The sequence below is a fragment of the Sus scrofa genome, chromosome 9 (assembly GCF_054392235.1).
Source record: "Sus scrofa isolate SSC_HxYL_T2T_F1_AM1 chromosome 9, Sscrofa_HxYL_maternal_Yorkshire_Landrace_v2.0, whole genome shotgun sequence".
Lineage (NCBI taxonomy): Eukaryota > Metazoa > Chordata > Mammalia > Artiodactyla > Suidae > Sus > Sus scrofa.
The window spans coordinates 122,846,368-122,859,894 of NC_139391.1; the positions used below are offsets into that span (position 1 = coordinate 122,846,368).

The 13,527-nt window shown below is 34.5% G+C and overlaps 1 protein-coding gene across 14 annotated transcripts in view; it reads right to left on the reverse strand.

Annotated features, from left to right (window-relative positions):
• Positions 1 to 13,527, reverse strand: part of COP1 (COP1 E3 ubiquitin ligase) — a 200,745-nt gene that overhangs the window by 132,370 nt on the left and 54,848 nt on the right. For 11 of the 14 annotated variants that reach the window (XR_014816273.1, XM_084977699.1, XM_084977697.1 and 8 more), the window contains one exon: positions 12,519 to 12,587. The exons of 2 other annotated variants lie outside the window; for them this stretch is intronic. Coding sequence is in view for 10 of the 12 variants with exons in the window: in XM_084977699.1 (XP_084833825.1) it covers positions 12,519 to 12,587 (69 nt within the window). In the remaining 2 variants the exon portion in view is untranslated. Of the gene's footprint in view, positions 1 to 5,362; positions 5,459 to 12,518; positions 12,588 to 13,527 lie in introns of those variants that run through there. One more of the 14 variants, XM_084977703.1, reaches the window with a different exon arrangement.

A 13,527-nucleotide genomic window follows, 5' to 3' on the forward strand; every position in this document is an offset into this window, starting at 1 on the left:
ATAAAATATCAAAATCCTGAGGGTATTATGCTAAGTATTATGCTAAGTCACTAGACTTCCTGTGGTGATTAGTTTGAAATGCATAGAAATATTGAATCATCATGTTGTGCATCAGGGACTAACATACTGTTGTAGGTCAATTATACTTCAAAATCAGAAAACAAACTCATAGGAAAAAAGATCAGATATGTGGTTACCAGAGGGGAGTAGGTGACAGGGAATTAGAGAAGAGTAGCCAAAAGATGCAAATTTCTGGTTACAAAATAATGAATGTTCATTAAACTTGCTGTGGTAATTATTTCATGATATATAAAAATGATTAAGTTATACATTTTAAATTTATACAGTGCTGTACGTCAATTATATCTTAATGAAACTGGAGGGGAAAAAATAAAACAATCTCTCAAAGAAAAAAAGTAAAATATCAAAATCTAGAGATAGCCAATATCACTTGTTTGATACATAATACTTACTCAAGACCAAATTAACAATTTTCATTTCACTTCTGCAATTGAAGAATGAGAGAAAAAAAAATTCCAATAAAACCTGAAATCCTGAAATACTAAATGCTAATGCCTTACTCTCTGAAGATAATGTCCCATCCTGCCAGGGCCCCAAAGCTTTTGCTGGATATTATGATATATGAAGGCCATATATGAAGTGAAATATACAAAACTACCAATGTTCAAACAATTTTTACTTCCAAAACAGCAATTTCGTATGATTCAATTTAAAAATAAATCAACCAAGGTACAATGGCCACCCAAATAAATATACAGGTTGAGTGTAAAACAAAATGATGTTACCTACTTAAGTGAAAAAGTCTGAAAAGGTGTCAAGACAGGAAATTTTTGCTTAAAGTTTGGAGAATGGAAACCACTTAGAGAGCACATATTAAATGAGACATTTACATTAACTACATGTTGAGATTCTGAAAATGTTTAAAGCTCTAAATTATTAGGGCATTATAATAAGAACCACATAGTTGGTCTAAATTCTGGCGCCAGATCATACTCCTAAAATCCTCATTAAAAGTGTTTTCTGTATGCTAATGACCAGACTGGAGCTGGGGGCTCCAGCAGAGCCTCTAGATTAGGGCAGGTAGTCAGGGTTACCAGACTGGTGTGTTGGAACTTTCAGCTCTATCTTCCAACATCCAGGGAAGGGAGAAGGGCTGGAGACTGAGCTGAATCGACAATGGCCAATCAGGACTTCCCACTCTGGCACAGTGGGTTAAGAATCCTACTGAAGTGTAGGTCACGACTATGACTCAGATTCAATCCCTTGCCCAAAGAACTTCCATATGCCATGGGTATAGCCATTTAAAAAAGGGGGGGGGGGACCAATTAACCATGCGCATGTAATAAAGCCTCCAGAAAAAATCCTAACTTAAAAGGGGTTCAAAGGGTGTCTGGGTTGGTGAGAACATGTAGATGCTGGGAGAACGGCACATCTGGAGACAGGATGGAAGCTCTGTGGCTCTTCTTTGACGTGGTTATACCTGAGTTGTACCCTTTAATAATAAATTGGTCATCTAGTAAGCAAACTGTTTTCCTAAGTTATACGATCCACTCCTGCAAGCTATCAAAGTCAAGGAGGAGGTCATGGGAACGTCTAATTTACAGCCATTTAGTCAGAAGCACAGGTGACCTCCTGGACTTGCAAATATTATCTGAAGGAGGAGCTCAGCCTTATGGGACTGAGCCCTTAACCAGCAAGAATTGGGGCTAACTCCAGGTAGACAGTGTTAGATAGAACTGAATTGAACTGAACTGTAGGACATTGAGCTGGCATCCACAGAGAATTGGAGAATTGCTTGGTATGGAAAATCACATACACGTTTGGTGGACAGCAGCATGGAGAGTAGTGATGAATAATGGAAACAAGTGTTTTCCTTTCTGGCATCAATATAAGATTTTATAGGGACGAGGAAATAAAAGAAAGATAAAGGATAATAACCATTTCAAAAAGCAGAAAGAAGAACCAGGCTAAATGCACTCTGCAAATGTGTTTGTTTCATCAACCAGAGAGGCAGTATCCAGAATAAAGCTTAAATCAGAATCCAGGAATATTCTGAACATACATGAAAAAAGTACATAAAGCTGAACTGCCATTATCTTTCTGAATGAAAATCAATCACAAATTGAAAATGCTAACAGGAAAAACTCTGGATCAAATCTGCCTTAACACTACCGAGAGTAATAATAATATATAAGGTAAAGAAATGCTACTTGAGAGCACAATCCTAATCCAGTAGTAAGTACTCTCTTAACACAGCACACTGTATCAAAATGCAAAGAAAATTTAAACATTTAAATTTAAAAACTGAAGAAAAAAATCTCAGAATCCCTTAAGATTAAAATGTAAAAGATTTCAAAAATAGAGCCCCCTTTTATTGATATTACTTTTGGTGCAGGTAGGTATTACTGGCCCTCATTTATTTGACCTTCACTATGATTTGATGGAAACATGCTAAAGTATTAAACTCAGTATTGGAATTTTATTTTTTAGAGCTAATATAATTAGAATAAATCATAACTGCCAAGTCCTCTTCAATTATCTGATATATTCAAAACTGAAGAAAAGAATACCGACCATACTCTCAGAAAAAAAAGCTGGTTAAAAAAAGAATACAAAATTAACATCCATATATAAAAATAAGAAAGCACTGTTCACCTATTAGAGCATCCAACATCCAGAACACTGACAACACCAAAAGCTGACAACAATGTGTAGCAATAGACACTCTCATTTATTTTTGGCAGGAATGAAAAATGGTACAACCACTGTGGCAGACAGTTTGGCAGTTTCTTAAAAAAGTAAACATACTCTTATCATATGATCCAGTAATCACACTCTTTGGTATTTACTCAAAGGAATTGAAAACTTAAGATTCCAAAAAAACATGTTGATGGCAGCTTTATTCATAATTACCAACACCTGAAACAACCAAGATGTCCTTCAGAAAAAGAACAGATAAACAGTGGTATATGCACACAATGGAATATTATTCAGTGCTAAGAAGAAGTGAGCTTTCAAGCCATGAAAAGACATGCAGAAACCTTGAATGCATATTACAAAGAACAGCAAATCTAAAAGGTTACATACTGTATGATTTCAACTCTGTGACATTCTGGAAAAGGCAAAACTATGGAGACAGTAAAAATCAGTGGTTGCAAAGGGCTGGAGAGAGGGAAAGGGATAAAGAGGTAGAGCAAAGAAGAATTTGGGGACAGTGAATATACTCTACACCTTAATATAAGGATGGAAACATATCATTATATATTTCTCCAGAACCACAGAATGTGCAAAACCAAGAGTGAACTCTATTGTAAACCATGAACTTTAGGTGATTATGATATGATGCTGTAGGTGCCTGAACTCTTAACAAACATAGCCTATGATGAGCAATGTTGGTAATGGAGAAGAATATGAACATCTAAGAGGGGCAGGGGTTATATAAGAAATCTCTGTACCTTCCTTTCAATCCTTCTGTTAACCTAAAAGTGCTCTAAAAAGACAAAGTCTTTAAAAAGACATAAATACATGCAAGCAGTCCTTAAGGAAAAAAAAAAAAAAGAACAAAATACCAAAAGAGAAAAAAACATAAAGCAAATAATAAAATGGCAGGCGTAAACTATACATTTACATTAAATGTAGATAGTCTAAATACAAAATTATAAGACTGAGTGGGGCAGAGTGGATAAAAAACCCTCCACTGTGTATAAGAAACTCACAAAGAAATAGACTCAGTAAGAATGAAAAAAATTCTCATCATATATTTAACAAACTTTACACCGCACCATGCAACTGCAGGAAACACATTCTTCTCAAACATGAATAAACTACCAGGTGATATGGCAAATATCAATTTTTTAAAAACTAAGTATTTTTTGGAGTTTCCGTCGTGGCACAGTGGTTAACGAATCCGACTAAGAACCATGAGGTTGCGGTTTCGATCCCTGGCCTTGCTCAGTGGGTTGACGATCCGGTGTTGTGGTGACCTGTGGTGTGGGTTGCAGACGCGGCTCAGGTCCCGTGTTGCTGTGGCTCTGGTGTAGGCCGGTGGCTACAGCTCCAATTAGACCCCTAGCCTGGGAACCTCCATATGCCACGGGAGCGGCCCACGAAATGGCAAAAAGACAAAAACAAAAAACAAAACAAAACAAAAAAAACAAAAAACAACTAAGTATTTTCTGATAATAATTGTAATTATAACAGAAATCCATAATTTAAAAAACAAGAAAATCACTATTTCTAAGTAATAAGTTTACCTCTAAACAACCCACAAGTCTAAGAAAAACTATAAATGAAAATCAGAAATTACTTTGAAATAAGGAACAGGAAACAAAAATGCCATACCAAAATTACTACATGTAGCTAAAAGAAAAATTACCTCAAATGCCTATCTTAGAAAAAAAAAAGCCTGCCCAATAATATGTATATGTCCAAGTTAAAAAATCAGAAAAGAAACAAAACCAAAAAGAGCAGAACGAAGGAAACTATAACTATAGAGTAATTGGTAAAATGGAAAACAAAAATAGAGAATACAGCTGAAAGTTGGTCCTAGAAAAGACTCATAAAATGGATACATCCCTAGCAAGAACTGATCAAAAATGAGAAAAATGCGCAGCACCACTGATAAGCAGAGTGAAGAATGAAAGACATCACTAAAAACTGGGGGAATTAAAAATTTAATATTAAGACCAATCTTATACCAATACATTTGAAAATTTAGATGAAACAGACAACTTCTAGAAAAAAAGTCAAAAACGGTAGCTAAAACAAAAATCTGAATAAGCAGTAACTGAATTAGCAGTTTAAAACTTTCTGCAAACAACAGGTAGAGACAGCCTCTCCAGCAAAATCCTTAAACATTCAGCGAAGACATTCATGCTAGATTACATAAATTACTCCAGAAAAAAGAGGTACTTTCCCCAGTTCATCTGATAAAACTATCTTTAAAACAAAACTGGACAAGATTAGTGTGAGAAAAAAATTACAGAACAGTCTCATGAATGAATACAGATGCAGTAACGGAGGCAAGTAGGGCGAACAACTGTCCTGGTAGGGTTTCTAGAATGCCGAACATTCAGTAATAAAACTAGAATACCTGTGGGCAAATCAGGATGGCTGGTCACCCTAGGTGCAAAGTTGATTGATGTTTTAATGTTAAACCAATGTAATTATCCAGTTTAACACAATGAAAAAAATTGTATCATCTCAGTTGCACAAAAATTTTGAAGAATACTCAACCCCCAATCATGATTTTAAAAAATCTTAGGAAACTAGGAATAGACACTTAGCTCCTTGAATGATATGATAAAAAATATCTACCAAAAACCTACAGAAAACATCATACCTAATGATGACACGTCGAAAGCTTTCACTTTGAGATCAGCACCAAGACTAGGATGCCCCGCTATCACCACTTCTATTCATCACTGTACCGGATGTCCTAGCCAGCAGAGTAAGACAAGAAAAATAAATACAAGATATAAGGATCATAAAGAAAGAAACTACACTGTTATTATTTACAGATGATGATGTGTACACAGAAAACATAAAATAGTCCACAAATGATTAAAACGAATGATTTTAACAAGGTTGCTGGATACAAAAAAAAAAAAAAAGAGGTATGTGTACAAATCAATTGTATTTCTACATATCAGCAACAAATAGTAAGAAACTGAAATTAAAGACACAGATATCACTTACAATAGCATAAAAATGACTGAAGACCTAAGAAATCTAAAATAAAGATGTGTAAGAATAATATCCTGAAAGACATCAAAATTTTGAAGGACATTCTTAAGGAGCTAAACTTAAAGAGAGAAATACCATGTTCAGAGGCAAGAAGACTCAACCTCAATATTGTAAAGATACAGTCTCCCAAATTGATGTATCAAATCAAACTAATCCCAATAAAAAACACAGCAGGTATATCATGAACTGTATCAGCTGGTTCTAAAATTTACAGAGAAATGAAAAGAGCCATGAATAGCTAGGACTTTCCTAAAAAAAGAACAGTAATTTACTTTAAAATTCTAACACTTAATACATTGTGGTATTGCCAAAAAGACAAACAGACCAGTGGAGTAAACGAGAGCCTATCAACAGACCCACACATGTATGGACACTTGATATATGACCGAAGTGGTATTTTAAAACAATGGGGAAAGAATGTACTTTTTAATTTAGGATACTTGGACAACTGGATATCCAAGTGAAAAATTCTCAAGTAGATTACAGATGTGAATGCGGGGGGGAAAAAAAAAGAATAAAGGCTTCAAGTAAATAATATGGCAAAATGTCTTTATGACAGTAGGTGGAGAAGAGTTCTTTTGACACAAAAGGTACTAATTTTAACAGGAAAGACTAATAAATTTGACTCTGTTATAGACAAACTTCTGCTCATCAAATGACATCATTAAGAAAATGCAAAAAGCAGTCCAATTAGAGAGGGAAAATATCATCTATAGATAAGTAGATAAGCGATAGATAGGGTAGGTAGATAGAGAGAGAGACAGGTAGATAGAGAGACAGGACAAAGAATTTTTATCTAGAATATATAAACAATAATCCATTACAAAAATCAACTAAATGGAAAAGATATAAGCCTTAAACAAGTAATTCATACAGACAGAAAAATTCAAACGGCCAGTTCACAGTATTGGGTGCTCAACCTCATTAGTGATGAGGAAAATGCACTTGAAAACCACAAAGAGAAAGCAGTAATACATACCCCAAGACTAGCTAAACTGAAAAAAGTCTATTGATACCAGGTATTGGCAAGACTACAGTGCAACAGGAACATCCATACAACACCTGTAGTAAAAGTAACCAATACAACTCCTCACGCACTGTTTGATATTATCTATTAAATTTGAAGGTGTATATATTCTATGACCCATTAATTCCATTTCTACATACATAGCATAGAGATATGTGTGCTATTATATACCTAATACATATATAAAATAGTAGCATTGTTTGTAAATAGCCCAAAATCAAAACTCTTAAGTCCATCAACAACAAAAATGGGGTGTATTCATTTAATAGAATACTATAAAACAACAAAAATGAATCAACTATAGTCATATACAACAATATGGATGAAATATAACATTGAGCCAAGGACAAAAACAAAATATTACATAATGCAGGAGTGCATTTACAGTAGTTCAAAAAGAGACTTATAAATTATAAATACTTTGGCATCAAAACAATAAAGAAAAATAGAGAAGTAATTACCATAATATTGAAATACTGACTACCTAATGGGCAAGGAAGAAGGCTATCATCTGGTACATGTAGGCAGAGAGCTTCAGGGGTCCTAGGGATAATCTATTATTCAGTCAGAATGGTGTTTACATGGATGGTCAATCAACAAAAAATCTTTAAACTGTAAATTTGTTTTATGAATTTTCTATGCTTTATTTCACATGAAAAATTATAAAATGAAATTTATTCAAATATACAAAATAAAATTTCAAACAAAAGCAAAAGGAAACCAAAACTCATCAAAACTATTCTAAAACAGTAGATTAAACATGTACCACAATTGTCCAGAAGTATATCTTAAAATTAAATCAAATGAAATATAAGGCAATTGTTCAAATGCTGGTACAAATTTGCACAGATAAGATTGCCTTTTATATGGAACCCAAAGCTCTTCTGTTCAATTTGACATGAAGAAAGAATAACATGTTCATTTAAAAATATATATTTATTATGTGCAGTGGTAGGCAGGCTCTAGGATAGCCTCCAAAGATTCCCACCTCTTAGAATTCACACCCTGGGTGATTCCTTCTCTATATGTGGGCTGGACACAAAGATTTGCTTCTAATGGAAAAAACAGAACACTGCTGAGATGTAACTTTCAAGATTTAAGTTATAAAAAGCATGTGATTGATGTCTTCAAAACCCTGTCCTGTTTTCTCACTTGTTCCCTGTGACGGAAGTCAGCTGCCATATAGTAAGCTGGCCTGTGGAGATGGCCATGTGGCAAGAATTTGACTATTTTTCCAACAGCCAATGAGTGAACTTGGAAGCATTCTTATCCCAGCGGAACCTTAAGATAATTGCTGAGATGGCCAACACCTAGAGGCAAGGCACTCAAGATTCCTGACTCAATATATTAAACGCTTGATGTTTTTAAGCCATTAAATTTGAGGGTAATTTGTTACACAGCAAGAGATAACTAGTGCTAATGCCTACTAAGTGCCTTGCACATTCCTTTCTCTTAATATTCAAAAGAGTATCAGTAGGGAAAAATAAATCACAAATAAAAATTTAAAGTAGGATTCTAACAGCCCTAAAATACTAGCAACATGTGACATTAAAATAAATGTTAAGGAGTTCCCGTCGTGGCGCAGTGGTTAACGAATCCGACTAGGAACCATGAGGTTGCGGGTTCGGTCCCTGCCCTTGCTCAGTGGGTTAACGATCTGGCGTTGCCGTGAGCTGTGGTGTAGGTTGCAGACGCGGCTCGGATCCCGCGTTGCTGTGGCTCTGGTGTAGGCCGGTGGCTATGGCTCCGATTCGACCCCTAGCCTGGGAACCTCCATATGCCGCAGGGGTGGCCCAAGAAATAGCAAAAAAGACAAAAAAATAAAAAATAAAAAATAAAAAAAAAATAAATGTTAATCTGAAAAACAGATTCAACTTCTATGATAAGTCTAAATCAAGACTCACCACAGGGAGTTCCCATTGTGGCTCATCAGAAACAACCCCAACTAATATCTGTGAGCATGCAGGTTTGATCCCTCGTCTTGCTTGGTGGGTTAAAGGATCTGGCATTGCCATGAGCTGTGGTGTAGGTCACCAATGCAACTCACATCTGGCATTGCTGTGGCTGTGGTGTAGGCAAGCAGCTGCAGCTCTGAGTGGACCCCTAGCCTGGGAACTTCCATATGCTGTAGGTGTGGCTCTAAAAGACAAAAAAAAAAAAAAAAAAAGAAGACTCACCATAACCCCAATTAAAAGTTACGTATGAAATCACACAGTTATTAATTTCAAAGTTTGAATGTCAATCTTAGGAAAATAATTAAAGGTAGTAGTTTGTGGAGTTCCTGCTGTGGCTCAGTGGGTTAAGGACCTGACATTGTCTCTGAGAGGATGCAGTTTCAATCCCTGGCCTCACTCTGTGGCATAAGCAACCAGTATAGCCACAAACTACAGCACAGGTCACAGATGCAGCCTGGATCCAGGCCACAGCTGCAGCTCCAATTCAACCCCCGGCCCAGGAACTTCCATATGCATGGTAGGTGTAGCCGAAGGGGAAAAAAATGTAGTTTGCCTCCTGGTCAGTCTGCATTTTGCTTGAATAAGTTCAAATATAAATTATACTACAGGAGATAATATCTCTAACAACTGTATTTATTTTGAAGATTAAACACACAAATATACTTTATAATATATGCAGAAAATAAAACCACTCATTTCATTCCATCTGCAATAAATCATGAGGTATGAATCAACTACATTTTCTAGACTAAATTTTATTATGATTCCAAATCACTATGGTCTTGGATTTAAATTTTGAAGAAATTTATAAAATTTAATCAAAGTAAGTGGCAAGTTTTTAAGTCTGTTAACCTAGCTCCAAATTTTTTAATTTTTAAAATTTTGTTAACCTAGCTCCTCAGAGTTCCTTGTGTAGTTAAACCTGAAATACTCAAAATCACCCATTTATAGGCACATTAAAAGCATGAAAACCAAAATATATAAATAACAGTATAATCACTGCACACAAGAGGCATCAACATCCAGAAGCACTTGGAACCAGTATGTTTCTTGGCTAAACTGCCTACCAAAAGAAGATATAATCTAAAAGAGGAAAAAAAAAGAAAATACGATCCAAGAGAAAAAAAATCAATCATGCACAAGGATCACATAAGATTCCAACTAAACTTAGCCGAAAAATTCTACAGCACAATTAACTCAGACATTTAATAATAACAATACAGGAATACTGATACTAAGAGCTATGTGATCAAAGGTAGTATCATAGAATGAGTTTTCAGAAGCCACCTGCCACCACATCAGAGAGAGGACAAATTGGCATAACAAGGAAGAAGTTATTGCTGAGAAATACTTCTCTGTTGATCTCTCCCATTTCTGCATATCTTATGATAACTTTTGGTCCAAATTATCTTTTCAAAGATATTCGATAGTGAACACCCTAACAAGATAGAAATGGTAACTTCTTCCAGGACAGAGGACAGATTTGTTTTCTAATCAGTCAAATAAAAACAGTATCTCCCTGCAAGGCAAAGATTAATAAACAGGTTTACTAACAGACCCCTTTAAAAAGTGATATTCCCTAAGCTCAAAGTTCTTTAGTTGCAGCATATATCCATTTTATGTGCAGCATCTACCAGGGCCCATCTCTGTACCGCCCCTGAGGGACTTGTAGGTCATGAAGCTGATGCTGCCAGATGTGCCATGAGTAATCAAGAGCTTTATCTCCAATCCAAGAGTCTTGTGTCTTCTGCCAACATCTATGAAACTGGAAAGCTAATCTGTCAGCTTGTTAGTAGGATAAAAATTCCAGAACCCTCGCAGTTTATTTTATAGTTATAGGCTATGTGTTTCTTACCTGAGACAATTTCAAATTGTAATAGGTTACAAGCATTAATAGACAACAGAGAAGCATGAAAAACCTCAGAGGCTAATGAAAACCTTAAAAATTCAGGTCAAAGATAATAATCAGCCATTCCATTTAAACCTCCAGATATCCTCGTGTTTGGACTATTCATTTAATTGATTCATTGTCAGGTAATTTCCTACATGCTAAATCTCACTCAGTGAGTTCAAAGTCTAAGGGAGAAAGAACCATGGAAAACTACTGCAGGGAGTTCCTGCTGTGGCTCGGTAGTAATGGGAATCCAGTTAGCATTTTATGAGGACGAGGGTTTGATCCCTGGCCTCGCTCAGTGGATTAAGGATCCGACGTTGCTGTGAGCTGTGGTATAGTAACAGACGAGGCTCGGATCTGGCATTGCTGTGGCTGTGGCTGTGGCCAGCAGCTGCAGCTCCAATTTGACCCCTAGCCTTGAAACATCCATTTGCCGCATATGCAGCCCTATTAAAAACAAACAAACAAACAAACAAACAAACTACTGCAAAACAATTTCACATTCTGATTTAAAAGAGGAGAAAGGTACATATGGAAAATCTGAAAATTATCACTCTTCCAAAGAATTATCTATAGCAAAAACTATTTCATGTACAAATTGAGTTAAAAATCTTGTTTCCACATATTATATAATGTTCAGATGTCTTACTCAAAGTGTGGTCCAGGACCAAGAAATACAGATTAGCAGGCTCCAACACACACACTCTCTTAATCAGAACTTAGATTCTAAGAAGATCCTCAGGTGATTCTTACGCAAACTGAAGTTTAAGATAAATTCCTCACCAAAAAAATACAATTAAAAATCAAGAACAAATATTAAATTTATAATGAAGATAATTTTAATAGACATACTAAAATCACAACTGCTATCTGAGCAAAAGTTAGATGAGAAAAATATAATCATAAACCATGTAAGGAATATTTAGCTATACAGTAGCATAACACAGAAAAACCCAATGTGAACAAAGCAGGAAAAGTTAAAAATAGACATGAATAGTCAAAACGGGGAGATATCAAATTAAGGTCATGTAAAGTTCTGGCAATGCACACTTTATCAAAGTAAGTTCTCACTTTTTTATTTCCAAAAATAATAAAGAAGGCCTGGCACCTAATATATGACATATGGCTATATTTTTATGAATTAAAAAAAGTCCTAATTATAAAACTGAAAGTAAAAATAAAAGATTTGAGACAGAAATTTAAAAACAAAGCAGCTTTCAAAATTACTTTGGCATGCTACCAAGAACACAGTATTTTGCGTTTGTGTTCCCATGTTTTGTACAATTGTGAAATGATTGAGGAATCTTATAAATGTTAAATTAGGACATTACGGTTATAAAATTATTAATAAAAAATTATCTTTTACTTATCCTACATGACTTACACTTTCTAAGTTCTAAATAGGTAGCTATGCGTTTACTTGCTTTTTTTCTCCCAAAGTATTTTCATCATAGGAAAAATTGTAACCCTCTCTACTTAAGAATTCATTAAGTTTTCCTAAGTTCTCTTTTCAGGGTGAAGGTTAGGCTGCCATTTGATAATTCTATTTTCTATTGCTATTCTTTACAACTTTGAGAACATTTTTTCTTTTTTTTCTTTTTCTATTCATTACAATCGATCCTATAGAAACGATCCAAACGAAATGATCCATCCAAACGAAATGATCCATCTCCAAAACGGCATTTTTAAAATATCAAGCTGTAATAGTAAAAGAATTTTTAAAATCTTAAAAAAAAACCCTGAAAACTCAAATGCCTCTAAATGTTTACATAAATTTTTTACCCTGAAATGCCCTCCTACAAAAAAAATGGGGAAAAAATGGAAGTAGTCAACAATAGTAAATGAGACATAATTTAAAATGCACAAAATAGTATACCTCTCTTTTATTTCTTCTTGCAACCTTGAGGAATTCCATAAGGATCTGTAGTTGGGCTGCATGTGACTCCTATAATAGAAAATTATAATTGTTCTTTTAAAAATATTAACTATGAGTTCAAAGTTTTCCCTTAATACCACAATATAATCAGCATAAAACAACTTTATTCATCCAAATAAGTTAGTCTCATTTCTGTTTAATCAGTTTTCCATTTGCTAATTGGCATTTTTAAAAGCAAGGCCTTTTCCCAAAACTAACTTTAAAAAACATGTGTTTTCAATCACACTTCTCATCTACCATTCTGAAAAAACTATTTATGGGAAATGGCAATTCTGTTATCTGCCCTGACTTTCTCTTCCCCCAACCTAATAAAGCATCAAGACAAAAGTCATAGTGGAGCTAACAGCTTCTAGATACTGAAATCACTTTCCCCATAAGAATTTCATTTGCAGGAGAGTAAGAAGCATAATAAATAGGAGGAAATTCATACTTTTTAGAAGTCAAATTTATTATTTCTCGTCATGACCTAGTTTTACAGATATAAGAATTAATACATCTCTATGAAAGATTTCAGTCAAAATAAAAAATTTAAAAACAATTTTAATAAAATCAAGCGGAAGGAGGGGTAAATAATATAAATTGGTAAGCTGAAACAGAGATGTAACAGATAAATGATAATTATTACCTTGACATATTTTGAATGTCAAAAAATAAAATTACAAAAGGATATCTTTTAGTGTTAAAATTTACACAATGAACCAAGGAATTCCAACTGAATCTGATAAATATACGTAAAAAGAATTCCTAAAGCTAAAAATGAAATAACAATGAGATAGTTTATGAAAATACAATTCTTTTATATTTAAAAAGAATTTAAAAAACTGATGGAGCACTTCTAAAATAAACAAAATTAAATGAGAAATATTAATAAGACTTTGATTTACCTGGCTATGCAACAGAATCATCTGAGGCATTTGTTGAAATAGTCACTGGAACAGGTTGTTTGTTT